A 16,074-nucleotide genomic window follows, 5' to 3' on the forward strand; every position below is an offset into this window, starting at 1 on the left:
CCCCGAGCCGCGCCACCCAATCGGAGCCCGGCCCGGCTCCCTCTCCTCCAATCCCCGCCCCCTGGCCTATCAGGTCCCGCCCCCTGCCGGCCCCGCCTTCGTTTCCGGGTGTTGAGCGGCGGCGGCGGCGGCGCGTGGCTGCAAAGGTGGGAGCCGCCCCTCTTCCCCTCCCCCCCCTCTTCCCCTCCCCCCCTCTTCCCCTCCCCCCCTTCCCCTCCCCCCCCTCTTCCCCTCCCCCCCTCCTCTCTTCCCCCCCTCGCTGCAGCCCCCGGGGGCCCCGGCCGTTAGTGGTGACGCCCGGGAGGGGGGAGGAGGGGACCGGACCCCCCCCTTTCTCCCCCACCCCCCGCTAAGCGCTCTGCACCCTCTGATCACAATAAGGGGGCTATTTGCTAAGCGCCGACCGGGTGCCGGGCCCTGTGCTAGGCGCTGGGGTAGATAGAAGGTCCATGGTGCCGGGCCCAGCCTCCGTCCCCCTTTGACGGATGAGGGAACCGAGGCCCAGAGGAGTCGAGCGACCCTCGGGATTAATAATGTTGGTATTTGTTAAGCGCTTACTAGGTGCAGAGCACTGTACTAAGCGCTGGGGGAGATACAGGGGCATCAGGTTGTCCCACGGGCGGCCCCCAGTTAATCCCCATTTTCCAGATGAGGTCACTGAGGCCCAGAGAAGTGAAGTGATTCGCCCACAGTCACCCAGCTGACAAGGGGCAGAGTCGGGATTCGAACCCATGACCTCTGACTCCCAAGCCCGCGCTCTTTCCACTGTGCCATGCTGCTGAATAATAATAATAATAATGTTGGTATTTGTGAAGCGCTTCCTAGGTGCAGAGCGCTGTTCTAAGCGCTGGGGAAGATACAGGGTCATCAGGTTGTCCCACGTGAGGCTCCCAATCTTCATCCCCATTTGACAGATGAGGGAACTGAGGCCCAGAGAAGTGAAGGGACTTGCCCACAGTCACCCAGCTGATGAGTGTCAGGGTCGGGATTCGAACTCATCACCTCTGACTCCCTGAGCTCCACTGCTCTGCACCCAGCAGGCGCCACTATTCATTCATCCATCTCCCCCGATCAGACAGACCGTAAGCCCGTCAAACGGCCGGGACCGTCTCTATCTGTTGCCGACTTGTCCGTCCCAAGCGCTTAGTCCGGTGCTCTGCACATAGTAAGCGCTCAATAAATACTATTGAATGAATAAATACTATTGAATGAATTCAGTAGTATTTGTTGAGCACTTACTATGTGCAGAGCACCGGACTAAGCGCTTGGAACGGACAAGTCGGCAACAGATAGAGACGGTCCCTGCCTGCCCTTTGACGGGCTCACGGTCTACAGCCCTCAGCACACAGCAGGCAGCCAGTTCCAAGCTCTGCACCCAGCAGACGTCCAGTACAGTGCACGGCCAACAGCAGCTGCCTAGTATAGTGCTCTAATAATAATAATAATAACGTTAGCATTTGTTAAGCACTTACTACGTGCAAGCACCGTTCTAAGCGCCGGGCTAGATAGATCCAAGGTGATCAGGTCGTCCCCCGTGGGGCTCCCAGTCTTCATCCCCATTTTCCAGATGAGGTCACCGAGGCCCAGACAAGTGAAGTGACGGGCCCGAGGTCACCCAGCTGACAGGCGGCGGAGCCGGGATTCGAACCCACTTCCTCTGACTCCCAAGCCCGGGCTCTTTCCCCCGAGCCGCGCTGCTTGGACACCCGGCAGACGTCCCGGGCGGCGCTCTGCGCCCAGCGGGCGCTCAGTACGGCACTCTGCGCCCAGTACAGCTCCGGGGCATCGAGCCAACGGTCACCGGAGAGCGACCGGCGGTGAGACCGACTCCGTCTCTACAGCAGCCGCCTCGGAGCGGAGGCCGAGGCGACCTCGGCCATGCGGCTGTTCCCGGCGGCGCTGTGCCTCTCCCTGGCCTACCGGCTGGCCGCCCCCACCCTGTCCCGCACCGACCCCGGGAGATCCGCCGCCAAAACCCTGCGGGAGAAGGTGGGCCCGCGGGCGGGGGGGCCGCACCTCGCGACCCCTCGGGCTTCCCTCTGCGGCCGGCGGGGCGGGGAGACGGCCGCCCGGACGCGTGACTCAGTCTCCCCACCCGCAGACCGGGCCCTCGGAGCGCACGGTGCAGGAGCGGGGGCTGGTGACGTCGGAGCCGAGGGCCGAGGACGTGGTGCGGGAACACCGCAGGCCCCGCGCCCCTGAGGCCGCCCGCACACACTTCGCGGGGGACGCGCTGGGATACGTCACGCCGGTGAGCGGGGGCCGGGGGGAGAAGGGGGCAATCCCTCGCGTGATTGGGGGGTGGGCAGGGGTCCCCCCAGCGAGCTGGGGGCGGGAAGGGGGCGGCCCCGGGTAACGGGACGGGGCGGCCGAACCCCGAGGTCGACGGGCCCGTCCGTCCGGGGGCTGAGGAGCAGCTGGGCTAAATACGTCCCGTTATCCCGGGGCGGTGAGGGGGCGTCCGCCACAGATGCCGCCCGGGGAGGCGTCCGCTTCAGCAGCTGCGTTTTCTCCTCCTCGGGCCTGGGGACTCTCCAGGTGCCCAGAGGAGGGGAGCGAGGTCGGAGGCCGCTGACCGGCCCCGGCCCCTCCTCCCTCCCCGCAGTGGAACGGCGGCGGGTACGACGCGGCCGAGACGTTCGGTGCCAAGTTCTCGTGGCTGTCGCCGGTGTGGCTGCAGGTGAAGCGCAGGGGCCGCGAGCTCTTCCAGGTCACCGGCCTCCACGACGTCGACCAAGGTCTCCCCTGAGGCGGGCGCGGGGCCGCAGCGCTAAAAACCGGCGTATTCGCTGAGTCCCTCCCAGCCGCCGGGCACTGGGCTAAGCGCTGAGGATAGAAACGGGCTAATCCGGTTGGACCCGGTCCCCGTCCCCCCGTGAGGGTCGCCGTCTTCGTCCCCGTCTCCCAGAGGAGGGCGGTGAGGCGCAGACGAGGGAAGTGACTCGCCCGAGGTCACACGGCAGCCGGGATTAGAACCCAGGTCCCTCCGATCAGCGGGCTTCGGGCTCTAGCCACTAGGCCACGCCGCCTCGGCGGTGCTTGACCAAGTAGGCGGGAAGCCTCTCGGGGGCAGGGACCGGGTTGTCCGCTCGGGTACGTTCCCGAGCGCCCAGCACAGAGCTCTGCGCACGGTGGGCACCCGGTACAGCACTCTGCACCTGGTAATAATAATGATGATGATGACGACGATGGTATTGGTTAAGCGCTCGCTAGGTGCCGGGCACTGTACTAAGCACTGGGGTGGATACGAGCAAATGGGATCGGACACAGTCCCGGTCCCTCGTGGGGGTTCACAACCTCGATCCCCACTCTCCAGAGGAGGGAACTGAGGCCCAGAGAAGCGAAGCGGCTCGCCCGGTAATAATGATGATGACGTTGGTATCGGTTAAGCGCCTGCTATGTGCAGGGCGCCGTTCTAAGCGCTGGGGGAGAGTTACAGGGTCATCGGGTCGTCCCACGTGAGGCTCACGGTCGTCATCCCCATTTTCCAGATGAGGGCCCGGAGAGGTGAAGTGACTCGCCCGCAGTCACACAGCTGACAAGTGGCGGAGCCGGGATCCGAACCCATGCCTCCCAAGCCCGGGCTCTCTCCCCCGAGCCCCGCTGCTTCCCCCGCCGCTGGCCACGGTTCCACGGGCTCCCCTCCGCCTCGCCCCCCGACCCCCGCTCACCGCCCACCCCCGCCAACGGGGCAGGCGGGGGGTCGGCGGGCGGCGGGCGGCGGAGACTCCAGAGGTGGTTGGCCCTCCCGCTCTGCTCCCCGAAGACCCAACCGGCCCCTTTCTTCTCTCCCCGTCGGGACAGGCTGGTTGAGAGATGTCCGGAAGGCCGCCCCCCGCCTGCGTGTGGGTGAGTGACCCGGGGGGCCGGGGTCAGCGGGTGGCCAGAGGGCCGCCCGGAGGAGGGGGCCGGGGGGGAGGGGGGGGGAGGCCCCGGCGGGGGTGGGCTCGGCAAGGCCGCCGGGTGCCCGTCCTCCCCCGTAGTGCCCCGCGTCCTGTTCGAGGGCTGGACCCCGGCGGACTTCGAGGCCGTGTTCCACAGCGAGGACGAGCTGGACGAGCTCGGACAGACCCTGCTGAGCGTCGCCAAGGTAGCGGACCCCCCCCCCCCCCCCCCGACCGCCTCGGGCAACCCGTCCCACCCCTGGGCAACACCCTCTGCCCACCCCCAGGCCTCCCCTTTTATTGCAGAGCGAGAATTTTGATGGCTTCGTGATCGAGGTCTGGAGCCAGCTGGGGAGCCAGAAGGCCAAGTAAGTGAGACGGGCCGGGGGCCCGAAATGCCCAGTTGGCGTGTATTCACCCCAGCGCTTAGTACGGTGCCCGGCACCTAGTAAACGCTTAACAGATACCCTTTAAAAAAAAAAAACCCCAGGGCACTCACTTTTCTCAATAATGTTTTCAGCAAAAGCCCTCTGGGACCCACGGTGGTCGTGACCTCTGCAGGTTTCTTCAAACGGCAGCAGCGGGAGTCTCATTCATTCATTCATTCAGTCGTATTTACTGAGCACTTACTGTGTGCAGAGCGCTGTACTAAGCGCTTGGAAAGGACACTACAGCGATAAAGACTCATTCACTCACTCAGCCGTATTACGAGAAGCAGCGTGGCTTGGCCGGAAGAGCCCGGGCTTGGGAGTCAGAGGTCGTGGGTTCTGATCCCGGCCTCCGCCACTTGTCGGCTGTGGGACTTTGGGCAAGTCGCTTCACTTCTCTGGGCCTCAGTTCCCTCCTCTGGAAAATGGGGATTAAGACCGTGAGCCCCACGTGGGACAACCTGATCACCTTGTATCTACCCAGTGCCCAGGCTTGCCACTTAGTAAGCACTTAAATACCATCATTATTATTTATTGAGCGCTTACTGGGTGCAGAGCACTGTGACTGTCTCTATCTGTCGCCGACTTGTTCATTCCAAGCGCTTAGTACAGTGCTCCGCACATAGTAAGCGCTCAATAAATACTGTTGAATACTGAGCGCTTGGGAGAGTATCATTCGGCAAATGTCCTGAACGGCCTAAAGAGAGAGCACGACGGTCCACAGCGAGCTTACGTTCCAGAGCGAGAGATACAGACGTCAAAACAAGTAAAGAGGCGTCGATAGAAATAAGTAGAATTATGGATCTAAACATAATATACGTAAGTGCTGTGGGCGGGCGAAGCCGGGGCGGGAAGGACAAAGGGAGCTGGTCGAGTCCGTGAGCAGACAGCCGGATCAGTGTTTTGCGTATCCACCCCAGCGCTTAGTACAATGCCTGGCACATAGTAAGCGCTTAACAAATGCCATCATCATCATTTCTCGCGTACCTCCCGAACGCTCAGCCCAGTGCTCTGCACACAGTAGACTGGAAGCTCTTTGAGGGCAGGGATCGCTTCTACTAACTCTGTTGGCCTCTCCCCGGCGCTCAGTCCAACACTCCACAACGTAATAATAATGCCGCTATTTGTTAAGCGCTTATTATGTGCCAAGCACTGTCTTAAACCCTGGGGTAGATCCGAGGTAGTCAGGTTGTCCCAAGTGCAGGTCACAGTCTTCGTCCCCATTTTACAGATGAGGGAGCTGAGGCCCAGAGAAGTGAAGGGACTTGCCCAGAGTCACATTTGCCATGTTTTGTTGTCTTGATTTTGTTGTGTTCTGTTCTGCTTTGCTGTCTGTCTCCCCCGTTTAGACCGTGAGCCCGTCGTCGGGCAGGGATTGTCTCTATCTGTTGCCCAATTGTCCATTCCAAGCGCTTAGTCCAGTGCTCTGCACATAGTAAGCGCTCAATAGATACCACTGAATGAACGCAGCTGACAGATGGCGGAGTCGGGATTAGACCCCACATCCTCAGATTCCCAAGCCCAGGCTCTTTCCGCTAAGCCGCGCCGCTTCTCTTCTACATTAGAGAAGCAGCAAGGCATAGTGGCTAAAGAACAGGCCTGGGAGCCAGAAGGTCATGGGTTCTAATCTGGGCTCCACCACTTGTCTGCTGGGTGGCCTTGGGCAAGTCACTTCACTCCTCTAGGCCTCAGTTACCTCGTCTGGAAAATGGGGATGGAGACTGTGAGCCCCATGGGGGGCAGGGACTGTGTCCAACCCGATTGACTTGTATCCACACCACTGCTTAGTACAGTGCTTGGCACATAGTGAGTGCTTAAATACCACAAATTATCCTTAATTTTTGTTAATGACATGTAGTGAGCCTCCCGCCCCGGCTCGTACCCGCCGGGACCTTCCTGGACCGGGGGAGCCTCGGTGACAGGTAGTAGAAGTCACACCACACCTCTGATCCCCAAGGTTACCGTGGAAAGTTTTTTAATAATAATGTTGGTATTTGCTTAGTGCTTACTATGTGCAGAGCACTGTTCTAAGCACTGGGGGAGATCCAGGGGAAATCAGGTTGTCCCACGGGAGGCTCATGGTCTTCATCCCCATTTTACAGAGGAGGGAACTGAGGCACCGAGAAGTGAAGTGACCTGCCCACAGTCACACAGCTGACAAGTGGCGGAGTTGGGATTCGAACTCATGACCTCCGACTCCCAAGCCCGGGCTCTTTCCACTGAGCCGCGCTGTTTCTCTTTTACTTAGTTTTACCAACGTGCCAAGGGGCGGCCCATACATACTCACTCACTCACCCCACTCCACCAAGGGTCCACTACCAGTCTGCTGGTCAACGGAGCCCCTTCTGCCGACGCTTCTTCTTTCTGCTTCCAAGTGCTGCTGCTCTCAAGATGTAGCGGCTACAGCCTGGGAGTCAGGAGGATCTGGGTTCTAATCCCGGCTCCGCCGCTTGTCAGCTGTGTGACTGTGGGCGAGTCACTTTACTTCTCTGGGCCCCAGTTACCTCATCCGTAAAATGGGGATTGAGACCGTGAGCCCCACGTGGGACGGGGACTGCATCCAGCTCGATTTGCTTGTATCCATCCCAGCGCGTAGTACAGTGCCAGGCACATAGTAAGTGCCTAATAAATACCGTTACTATTATTATTCTTCTTCTCTGGGCTTCAGTTACCTCATCTGTAAAATGGGGATTGAGCCTGTGAGCCCCACGTGGTCCAGGGACTGGGTCCAAATCAATTTGCTTGTGATAATAATGATAGTAATAATGTTGGTATTTGTTAAGTGCTCACTATGTGCCAAGCACTGTTTTAAGCGCTGGTGTAGATAAAGGGGAATCGGGTTGTCCCGCCTGGGGCTCACAGTCTTCATCCCCATTTTACAGATGAGGGAACGGAGGCACCGAGAAGTGAAGTGACTTGCCCAAAGTCACACAGCTGACAAGGGGCAGAGCCGGGTTTAGAACCCACAACCTCTGACTCCCAAGCCCATGCTCTTTCCACTAAGCTATGCTGCTTCTCTCTGCCCTTGCGCTTAGTACAGTGCCTGCCACATAGTAAGTGCTTAAATACCATCATTATAATTATTATTATTCTCTGGGCCTCAGTGACCTCATCTGTAAAATGGGGATTGAGCCTGTGAGCCCCACGTGGGATGGGGACTGTATCCAACTCAATTTGCCCGTATCCACCTCAGCGCTTAACAATAATAATAATAATAATAATGTAGGTATCTGTTAAGCGCTTACTACGTGCAGAGCACTGTTCTAAGCGCTGGGGGAGATCGTGGCTCAGTGGAAAGGATGAGGTTGTCCCGCCTGGGGCTCACAGTCTTAATCCCCCTTTTACAGACGAGGGAACTGAGGCACCGAGAAGTGAAGTGACTTGCCCACAGTCACACAGCTGACGAGTGGCGGAGTTGGGATTAGAACCCATGACCTCTGACTCCTAAACCCGGGCTCTTTCCACTGAGCCACACTTAGTACAGTGCCTGGCACCTTAGTAAGTGCTTAAATACCACCACCACCATCCTCCTCCATCCTCCTCCTCCTGCTGCTGCTGCTGCTGCTGCTGTCTTGCTTCAGCATCCCTCCTGGGGATTCAAAGCAATTGCCTCTTATCGGCTTTAGGGGGTCGCAGCTGGGGGGGGGGGAGGGGGGGAGGATTAGGTGTCAGTCCCTGATTGGCCGAGGCCCGTTACCGGGTAGAACAGGGGGAGAAAGCCCCGCCTGCCTCCCCCCCCAGCTCCGCCCCCGCAGGCCGCAATCACTGCCTCCCCCCGCCTCCCGCCGGCAGGTCTCCTCTGCGTCCACACGGGGGCGCTGTGGCACCACGCGGCCCATGCAGTCATTCATTCAATCCTCCTCTGCGCCCACACGGGGGCGCTGTGGCACCACGCAGCCCATTCATTCATTCAATCCTCCTCTGCGCCCACACGGGGGCGCTGTGGCACCACGGAGCCCTTTCATTCATTCAATCCTCCTCTGCGCCCACACGGGGGCGCTGTGGCACCACGGAGCCCTTTCATTCATTCTCCCTCTGCGCCCGCACGGGGGCGCTGTGGCACCACGCGTCCCTTTCATTCATTCATTCATAATGATGTATCTGTTAAGCGCTTACTATGTGCAGAGCACTGCTCTAAGCGCTGGGGGAGATACAGGGTCATCAGGTTGTCTCACGTTCATCCCTGTTTTACAGATGAGGGAACTGAGGCACAGAGAAGTTAAGTGATTTAATAATGTTGGTATTTGTTAAGCGCTTACTAGGTGCAGAGCACTGTTCGAAGCGCTGGGGGCGATACAGGGTCATCAGGTTGTCCCACGTGAGGCTCACAGTCTTCATCCCCGTTTTACAGAGGAGGGAACTGAGGCCCAGAGAAGTGAAGTGACTTGCCCACAGTCACACAGCTAAGTGGCAGATCAGGGATTCGAACCCATGACCTCTGACTCCCAAGCCCGGGCTCTTTCCACTGAGCCACGTTGCTTCCCAAATTCATTCATTCATTCATTCGTCTTTCAGTCATTCAGTCCTCATCGGCGCCCACACAGGGGCAGGGTGGCAGCACGCATAGAGAAGCAGCGTGGCTCAATGGAAAGAGCCTGGGCTTGGGAGTCAGAGGTCATGGGTTCTAATCCCTGCTCCGCCACCTGTCAGCTGGGTGACTGTGGGCAAGCCACTTCACTTCTTTGGGCCTCAGTCACCTCATCTGGAAAATGGGGATGAAGACTGGGAGCAGCTCCACATGGGACAACCTGATTACCCTCTATCTACCCCCCACACTTAAACACTGCTCTGCACATAGTAAGCGCTTAATAAATACCAACGTCATTATTATTATTATCCCCTTCTGCCTAGCCTGGCCTGGTCCAATAATAATAATAACGCGGCCATTTGATAAGCGCTTCCTATATGCCAAGCACTGTTCTAAGCGCTGGGGAGGACACGAGGTGATCTGGTTGTCCCACGTGGGGCTCGCAGTCTTCATCCCCGTTTTCCAGATGAGGGAACGGAGGCCCGGAGAAATGAAGTGACTTGCCCCAAATCACACAGCTGACAAGGGGGCGGAGGCGGGATTCGAATCCGTGTCCTCCGTCTCCCAAGCGCGGGCTCTTTCCTCTGAGCCACGCTGTCTAGGCTGCAGTTCTGGGCTGCGCCCACTCGGGGGCGGTGTTGCAGCACAGGACCGCGCGGTGCAGTCTCCTCTCTGGCCACACGGGGGCGGTGTGGCGGCACGGGGTCCTTCTGCCCCTAGGCTGCGGTTCTTACCTGCGCCCAGGCGGGGGCGTGATTGAATGAATCAATCGTATTTATTGAGCGCTCACTCTGTACAAGGCACACTAGGCTAAGTGTTTGGGAGGGGACAGTGTGACGGAGTTGGTAGGTAAGCTCTCTGCCCATAACGGGCTTCCAGTCCAGAGGGGGAGACGGACATTAATATAGATAAAAATAAATTCCAGGTGTGGACGGAAGTGCCCTGGGGCTGAGGGAGGGGTGAATAGAGGGGGCACATGCGAGTGCACGCAGAAGGGAGTGGGAGAAGAGGAAATAGAGCTCAGTCAGAAAAGCCTCTGGAAGCGATGGGCCTTCAGTAAGGCTTTGGAGGAGGAGGGGAGTCACTGTCTGTGGGATCCGAGGGAGGGCCCTGCGGACCAGAGGCGGGACGTGGGCCAGGGATCAGCGGTGAGACAGAGGCCCGCCGAGAAGGTTGGCATTAGAGGAGCAAAGTGTGCAGGCTGGGTTGGAGGAGGAGAGAGGCCAAGTGAGGTGGGTTGTGGGGGAGTAAGGGGATGGAGGCCTTTAAAGCCCACGGCGGGGAGGGGTTTCTGTGAGATGGGGAGGTAGATGGACGGGGTCAGCAAACGGGCTGGGGGCCACCCACTCCGACGCCCCGTCCTCGGCCCCGGCCGGGCCCCCGACCACGTCCCCTCGTCTCTCTTTCAGGGAGCTGCTTCACTTGCTGAGCCACCTGGCCCAGACCCTGCGCGAGGCCCAGCTGCGGATCATCGTGGTCATCCCGCCCGTCGTCATCCCGGGGTGGGTGACCCCCGACCCTTGACCCCACCCCGCCGCCTGACCCCCGCCGGTCATCACCCCAGGGTGGGGGGACCTCCCCCGATCCCTCTGGCCCCCGCCGGGTGTCTCCCCGGGGTGGGGGCTTCGGCGGCCGCGCCTGGGCTTGGGAGGGACGGGACCCCGGAGCTGGGGGCGACCGGTAAGGAGTGGGGGGCGGCCGTGTGGTGAGCGTGTGTGGGGCGGGTCCGGCAGGACGTCGGGGGGCTCGTTCGGGCAGACTCACCTGGAGCAGCTGGCCCCCCTCGTCGACGGCTTCAGCCTGATGACCTACGACTACTCGTCCCCGCAGCGGTAAGGGCCGGGGGCCGGGAGCGGGGCCGGGGTCGGGGGAGGGAGGCCCCGGTAACCGGCACCTACTGCCCACCGGCCCGGCGGAAACCGTCGGTATCGCCGTCGTCACCGCGGCATTGGTTCGGCGCTCACTACGTGCCGAGCGCCGCGCTGAGCGCTGGGGCCCAGGCGGGGTAATGAAGGAGGACGGTCAGCGTCCCCGCCGGACACCGGCTCCCCGCCCCACTTTACAGACGGGGGGAAAAAAGAGGCCCAGAGAGGTTCAGCGACCTGCCTGAGGTCCCACAGCAGGCCGGAAAGCGGAGCCAGAATTCGAATTCAGGTCTGCCGACTCCCAGTCGCAGCTCTAACCTTCTGGCCGCCCTCCCTCCCCTCGGGTCCCTTCAGAGTGAAGCGGTGGTCTCTAATGGATAAAGTCTGGGCCTGGGAGTCGACGGGTCTGGGTTCTAATCCCACTTCTGATGCTTGTCCACCGTGTGACCTCAGGCAAGTCACTTCGCTACTCTGGGCCTCAGTTATCTCACCTGTAAAATGGGGATAAAGACTTGTCAGTCCCATGTGGGACGTGGACGGTGTCCGACCTGATTACCCTGTATCCACCTCAGCATCTGGCAAATTAGTAAACGCCTAACTAATACCTCTATGATTATTCATTTCTCTGAGCCTCGGTTCCCTCATCCGTAAAATGGGGGTGAAGACCGTGGGTCCATGTGGACAGGGACTGTGTCCAACCTGATCGGCTTGTATCTCCCCCAGCACCTAGTACAGTGCCTGGCACATGTGAAGCGCTTAACAGATAACTCTATAACGAACCCCTCTGTGCCTCGGTTCCCTCGTCTGTAAAATGGGGATGCCCCGTGTGGGACAGGAACTGTGTTCACCCTAATTAGCTTGTATAATAATAACGGTAATAATAACTGTGGTACTTGTTAAGCGCTTACTATGTGCCAAGCACCGTTCTAAACGCTGAGGTAGATAGAAGGTAATCAGGTAATCACCCCAGCGCTTAGAACAGTATCTGCCCCAGGGGTTAGAACAGCACTACGAGCTAATTAGGTAATTACCCCTCTAAGCCCAGTGCCTAGCACACAGTAAGCACTTAACACATAGCCTTTAAAAGAAAAAAGGGGGAGAGTCGGGGGCGTCCAGTCAGCGTCAGTACCCCCCGCCCCGGAAACACCCCCCACCACCTCCCCGGCACAGGAAGTCCCCGGGGCTGCTAGGAGGTGATTTCCCTCTAGACTGTCAGCTCGTCGTGGGCAAGGAACGTGTCTGTTGTATTGTCCTCTCCCAAATGCTTAGTCCAGTGCTCTGCACACGGTAAGCGCTCAATAAATACGGCGGATTGGCTGAATTTCCCGTCCCGGTCCGTCGGTCGGCGATGACCGGGAGGCCGCCCCTCCGTCTCGTTCGCTCCCCCAGGCCCGGCCCGAACGCGCCCCTTCCCTGGGTGCGAGCCTGCGTCCAGCGGCTGGACCCGGACGCCCGCTGGAGGCCCAAGATCCTCCTGGGACTCAACTTCTACGGCCTGGACTTCTCCGCCTCCTCGGCCCAGCCCGTCGTGGGCGGCAGGTGGGGGCCGGGTGGGGCGAGAGACCGCGGCCCCCCTCAGAGGGGGAGGGGGCCGTGGTTGGGACCCCCAAGAGGGGTGGGGGAGGCGTTGCTCCCGGAAGCCCGGGGGTCGGGGAAGGAAGCCCCCTAGGTGCCCAGTACGGTGCTCTCCGCAGCATAGGTGTCCGCTACGGTGCTCTGCGCATGGTGAGGTGCACAGAGTAGACGCCCCCCCCCCCCCCCCCCCCCCCCCGCCACCAATCCTGTACTCTGCACTGAGCAGGTGCCAAGCACAGCGCTCTGCTCACAGTGGGTGCCAAGTACAGCGCCCTGCATGCCGTTAGGTTCCCGGTTGATGAGCGGATGGGGAGGTGGCCCGGCCCGGCGAGCTGCCCTCCCCCAGGCTAGCCCTGCCTTCCCCTCCCACCTCCACAGATACATCGAGATCCTGAAGCAGCACAAGCCCAAGCTGGTCTGGGACGAGGAGACGGGCGAGCACCACTTACAGTACAAACCGTGAGTGCTTCCCGGCGGGGGTGGCCCGCCTCGGGCCCGGCGGGGGGTGGGGAGGCCGGGAGGCGGCCGCAGGAACCCACCGGGGACCCTTCCGGGGGAAGCGAGGGCGGGAGGAAGGGGAGGAGGAGGAGGAGGAGGAACCCTTGGCCTGGGCCACTAACCCGGGACAGCCCATCCCACACCCCTGACCGTCCCCTCGCCGCCCCCGCCTCTCCCCCGGTGACCCGGCACGTAGAGTCGTCCTCGTGGCTCGAGCTGCCGTGTGCGGAGCTCAGACGACTTTACTCACCGCTCCGGAGGACGGACGGGGAAACAGTAGAAACCGGGCCCAAACTTTTACCGATGCCCAGAGTGGTTTAGCTCTTTCCCTCAGGTCACCCAGCAGGCGGGCCCGGAGCCCCACAGTTCTACGGCGGCCCGGGAGGGTGGGGAATCGAGGGGCCGGACCCGTCCGGTCTGGGGGCCGCCGGGGCGCTGGGGGAGGAGAAGGGGCGACTCTCCCTCCGCTGTCCAGATCACGGTGGGAGACCCGCTCTCTGTCTGTTTTGTAGAAGCAAAGGAGGCAAGCACACGGTCTACTATCCAACGCTAAAGGTACCATCCTCATCCTCATCCCCTCCCTTCCCGTGACGCAGCCCGGCCCGGGCCCCCCGGGCCCCCCGGAGCACGGGGAGGACCGGCAGTCGCGGCGAGGATGGGCTCGCGACATCTCCCGACGGCCCTCCTCGTCTCAGAGCCACCGGTCCCCCCGGTATAATAACGATGGTATTTGTTAAGCGCTTACTGTGTGCCGAGCACCGTTCTAAACGCTAGGGTAGGTACAAGGTGAATCAGGCCAGATGCAGTCCCTGTCGCACATGGGGCTCACATTCTTCACCCACGTTTTACCGATGAAGGAACCGAGGCACAGAAAAGTGAAGCGACCTGCCCAAGGTCACACAACGGACGAGTGGCAGAGCCCGGATTAGAACCCGCGTCCTCTGCCTTGCAAGCCCGGGCTCTATCCACTGCGCGACGCTGCTTCTCGTGGACCGATGTGACTGGCGATATCCAGGCTATTTTTTGAGCACTTACCGCGTGCAGAGCACTGTCCCGAACATTTGGGAAAGTACAGTAGGACAGAATTGGTAGACACGCTCCCTGCCCACAACAGGCTTAAAGACTGGGGGGGAGATCATAATATTGATATTATTAATAACGATAACAACCATAATAATAATGGTGTTTGTTCAGTGCTGGAGAAGCAGCCTGACCTAGTGGAAAGAGCCCGGACCTGGGAGTCGGAAGGATCTGGGTTCTAATCCCCGCTCTGCCGTTTGTCTGCTGTGGCCTTGGGCAACTCACTTCACTTGTCTGTGCCTCAGTTACCTCGTCTGTAAAAGGGGGATTTAACACCTTTCCTCCTTCCCCTTAGTCTGCCACCCCATGTGGGACAGGGATCGTGCCCAACCTGATTATCTTTTGGCCGCCCTAACGGCTAGTACGGTGCTTGGCATCTAGGAAGCATTCCACAAATACAATTAGAATAATTAGAGTCGCAATCCTAATAACGAGAAGCCGGAATCAGGTGCGGTTGGAGAGGTTAGGCCTGAGGAAAGTACGGCGCTTAGTACAGTGCCTGGCTCGTAGTAAGCCCTCGACAAGAATACCGAAAAGGAAAGGAGTCCCGTGGCGGGCGGGGACTGTGTCCAACCTGATTAACCTGAATGTCCCCCGGCGCTTAGTCCGGTGTCTGGCACATAGTAGACGCTTAACAAATACCACAGTTATTATTGGGAACCCCAGAAGATATTTGAAGGCCCAGGTCTGCGGAGGGGGGCCGGGGTTCCCCGGGGGCAGGAGTACGGGGGGAGGGGATGCTCATCGGGGTCTCTTTTGGACGGCAGTCGATCGCGCTGCGCCTGGAGCTGGCGGCGGAGCTGGGGACGGGCATCGCCATCTGGGAGCTGGGCCAGGGCCTGGACTACTTCTACGACCTGCTGTGACCCGGCCGAGGGGGGCAGGGAGGGCCGGCGGCCCCCCGGGGGTCGGGCCGGTGGGCGGGGGGGCGACGGGGCGGGGCCCCGACTACCGCCCGGACCCCGGGGGAGCGGGGAGGGGGGCGTTCGGTCATCTGGCGGAGGGGGGAATCCCCCTCTTCAGGTTTCTGTGGCGATTGGAGAAACGGGGCGATGGGGGGGCCGGGGGGCGGGAGGCTCATTTTCGGGGGGTGCGGTAGGGGGTTGAGATGCAATGCGAGGGAGGGGAGGGTCGGAGCCGTCGCCCGAGGGTGCGGTGGGCGGGGGTCCGGGGGTGGGGGTGGGGTCAGCTGGCATCCATCCGTGGCCTCGGGGTCCGTGTCAACACGTCAGCAGCACAGAGACCGCGTGGGGGCTGGGCCGGGGCAGCAGCTGGCCAAAGCCACGGCCTTCGCTGGCAGGGGAAAGGGCAGAGGGTCCCGTAGCCCGCCCCCCAACTCCCCCAAGTCGCCAGAATATGGAGGGTGGGGTTGTATCTTTAATGTCACCTGAGCAGTAGGTATCCAATACAGTGCTGTGCACACAGTAGGTGCCCCACCGGCTGCTCTTTCGGCCCGGAGGACGGAGGGTCTGACCCGGCCCTGGGGCCGCGGGCCTCCTCCTCCGCCGGACTGCAGGGCGGGCCAGACTCTCGCCCCCCGGCCCCAGGTTGCTCGGACCCCGGTGTCCTCAGCGGAGGTCAAAGGTCACGTCCCGGGCACTGGGGGGGGCGACAGGTCACCAGTTGTGCCCTGGGTGTGGGCAGCAGAGGTCAGAGGACACGCCTCAGGCGCGGGCGGCGGGTTGGTCGGTCCAAAATCGCGCCCTGGACCCCGAGGCCAGCGCCCCAATCCCTCCCTCCGGAAGTAAGGGGCGGGACTCTCCCATTCCCTCGTCCCACATCTTCATAAAGAATTCTCCCCCGATGGGTTGTAAAAAATAAATGCATTTTATTTTGAATTTTGGCGTGTGTGTGTTTGTGTGTGTGTGTGGGCACCCCACTCGCACCCTCCCCCGCCCGGTCCCGGGCAGGGTCCGGGACCCCGGGGAGGAGTGGGGGCGGCGTGATGGAGACCCCAGAGGCAGGGGCAACCGAGCACCGATCAGGAGAGGCAAGAGCAGAGGCAGTGTAGGAACAGCAACCCGTCCGGGCCTCGGGGGAGCTGGGTTCTAGACCCCCACTCGGCTGCTGGTGGCCGTGTGCCTCCCGCCCAGGCACCGAGCCTCTCTGGGCCTAAGTCTCCCCGCCCGGAAAAGGGGGAGTACAGGCAGCGTGGCCTAGCGGAGAGGCCCCGGGCCTCGGTCTCCCCACCTGGAAAATGGCGAGGACGGGCACGG

At 60.9% G+C, this 16,074-nt stretch overlaps 1 protein-coding gene across 2 annotated transcripts; it reads left to right on the top strand.

Moving 5' to 3' along the window:
- The first annotated feature begins 123 nt into the window (after positions 1–123).
- Positions 124–14,779, top strand: CHID1 (chitinase domain containing 1). Of its 2 annotated transcripts, none has more exons than XM_039911341.1 (13): positions 124–146; positions 1,776–1,989; positions 2,102–2,251; positions 2,606–2,738; positions 3,805–3,849; positions 3,984–4,090; positions 4,191–4,252; positions 10,250–10,342; positions 10,574–10,672; positions 12,095–12,244; positions 12,659–12,739; positions 13,291–13,333; positions 14,626–14,779. In XM_039911341.1, exons 2-13 carry the CDS (start codon positions 1,879–1,881, stop codon positions 14,722–14,724), a joined length of 1,173 nt encoding a protein of 390 aa, XP_039767275.1. In that variant the 5' UTR covers positions 124–146; positions 1,776–1,878; the 3' UTR covers positions 14,725–14,779. The 2 variants fall into 2 exon arrangements, with proteins under 2 accessions (XP_039767275.1, XP_028915247.1); XM_029059414.2 differs by having other exon boundaries at positions 127–146; positions 1,771–1,989.
- The last annotated feature ends 1,295 nt before the right edge of the window (positions 14,780–16,074 follow it).

The sequence above is a fragment of the Ornithorhynchus anatinus genome, chromosome 3 (assembly GCF_004115215.2).
Source record: "Ornithorhynchus anatinus isolate Pmale09 chromosome 3, mOrnAna1.pri.v4, whole genome shotgun sequence".
NCBI classification, from domain to species: Eukaryota; Metazoa; Chordata; class Mammalia; order Monotremata; family Ornithorhynchidae; genus Ornithorhynchus; species Ornithorhynchus anatinus.

Coding starts and splice junctions, on each gene's coding strand:
- CHID1 (XM_039911341.1), top strand. CDS start 1,879: ATGCGGCTGTTCCCGGCGGCGCTGTGCCTCTCCCTGGCCTACCGGCTG. Junction 4,253..10,249: donor CTGGGGAGCCAGAAGGCCAA/GTAAGTGAGACG, acceptor TCTCTCTTTCAG/GGAGCTGCTTCACTTGCTGA. Junction 13,334..14,625: donor TCTACTATCCAACGCTAAAG/GTACCATCCTCA, acceptor TTTGGACGGCAG/TCGATCGCGCTGCGCCTGGA.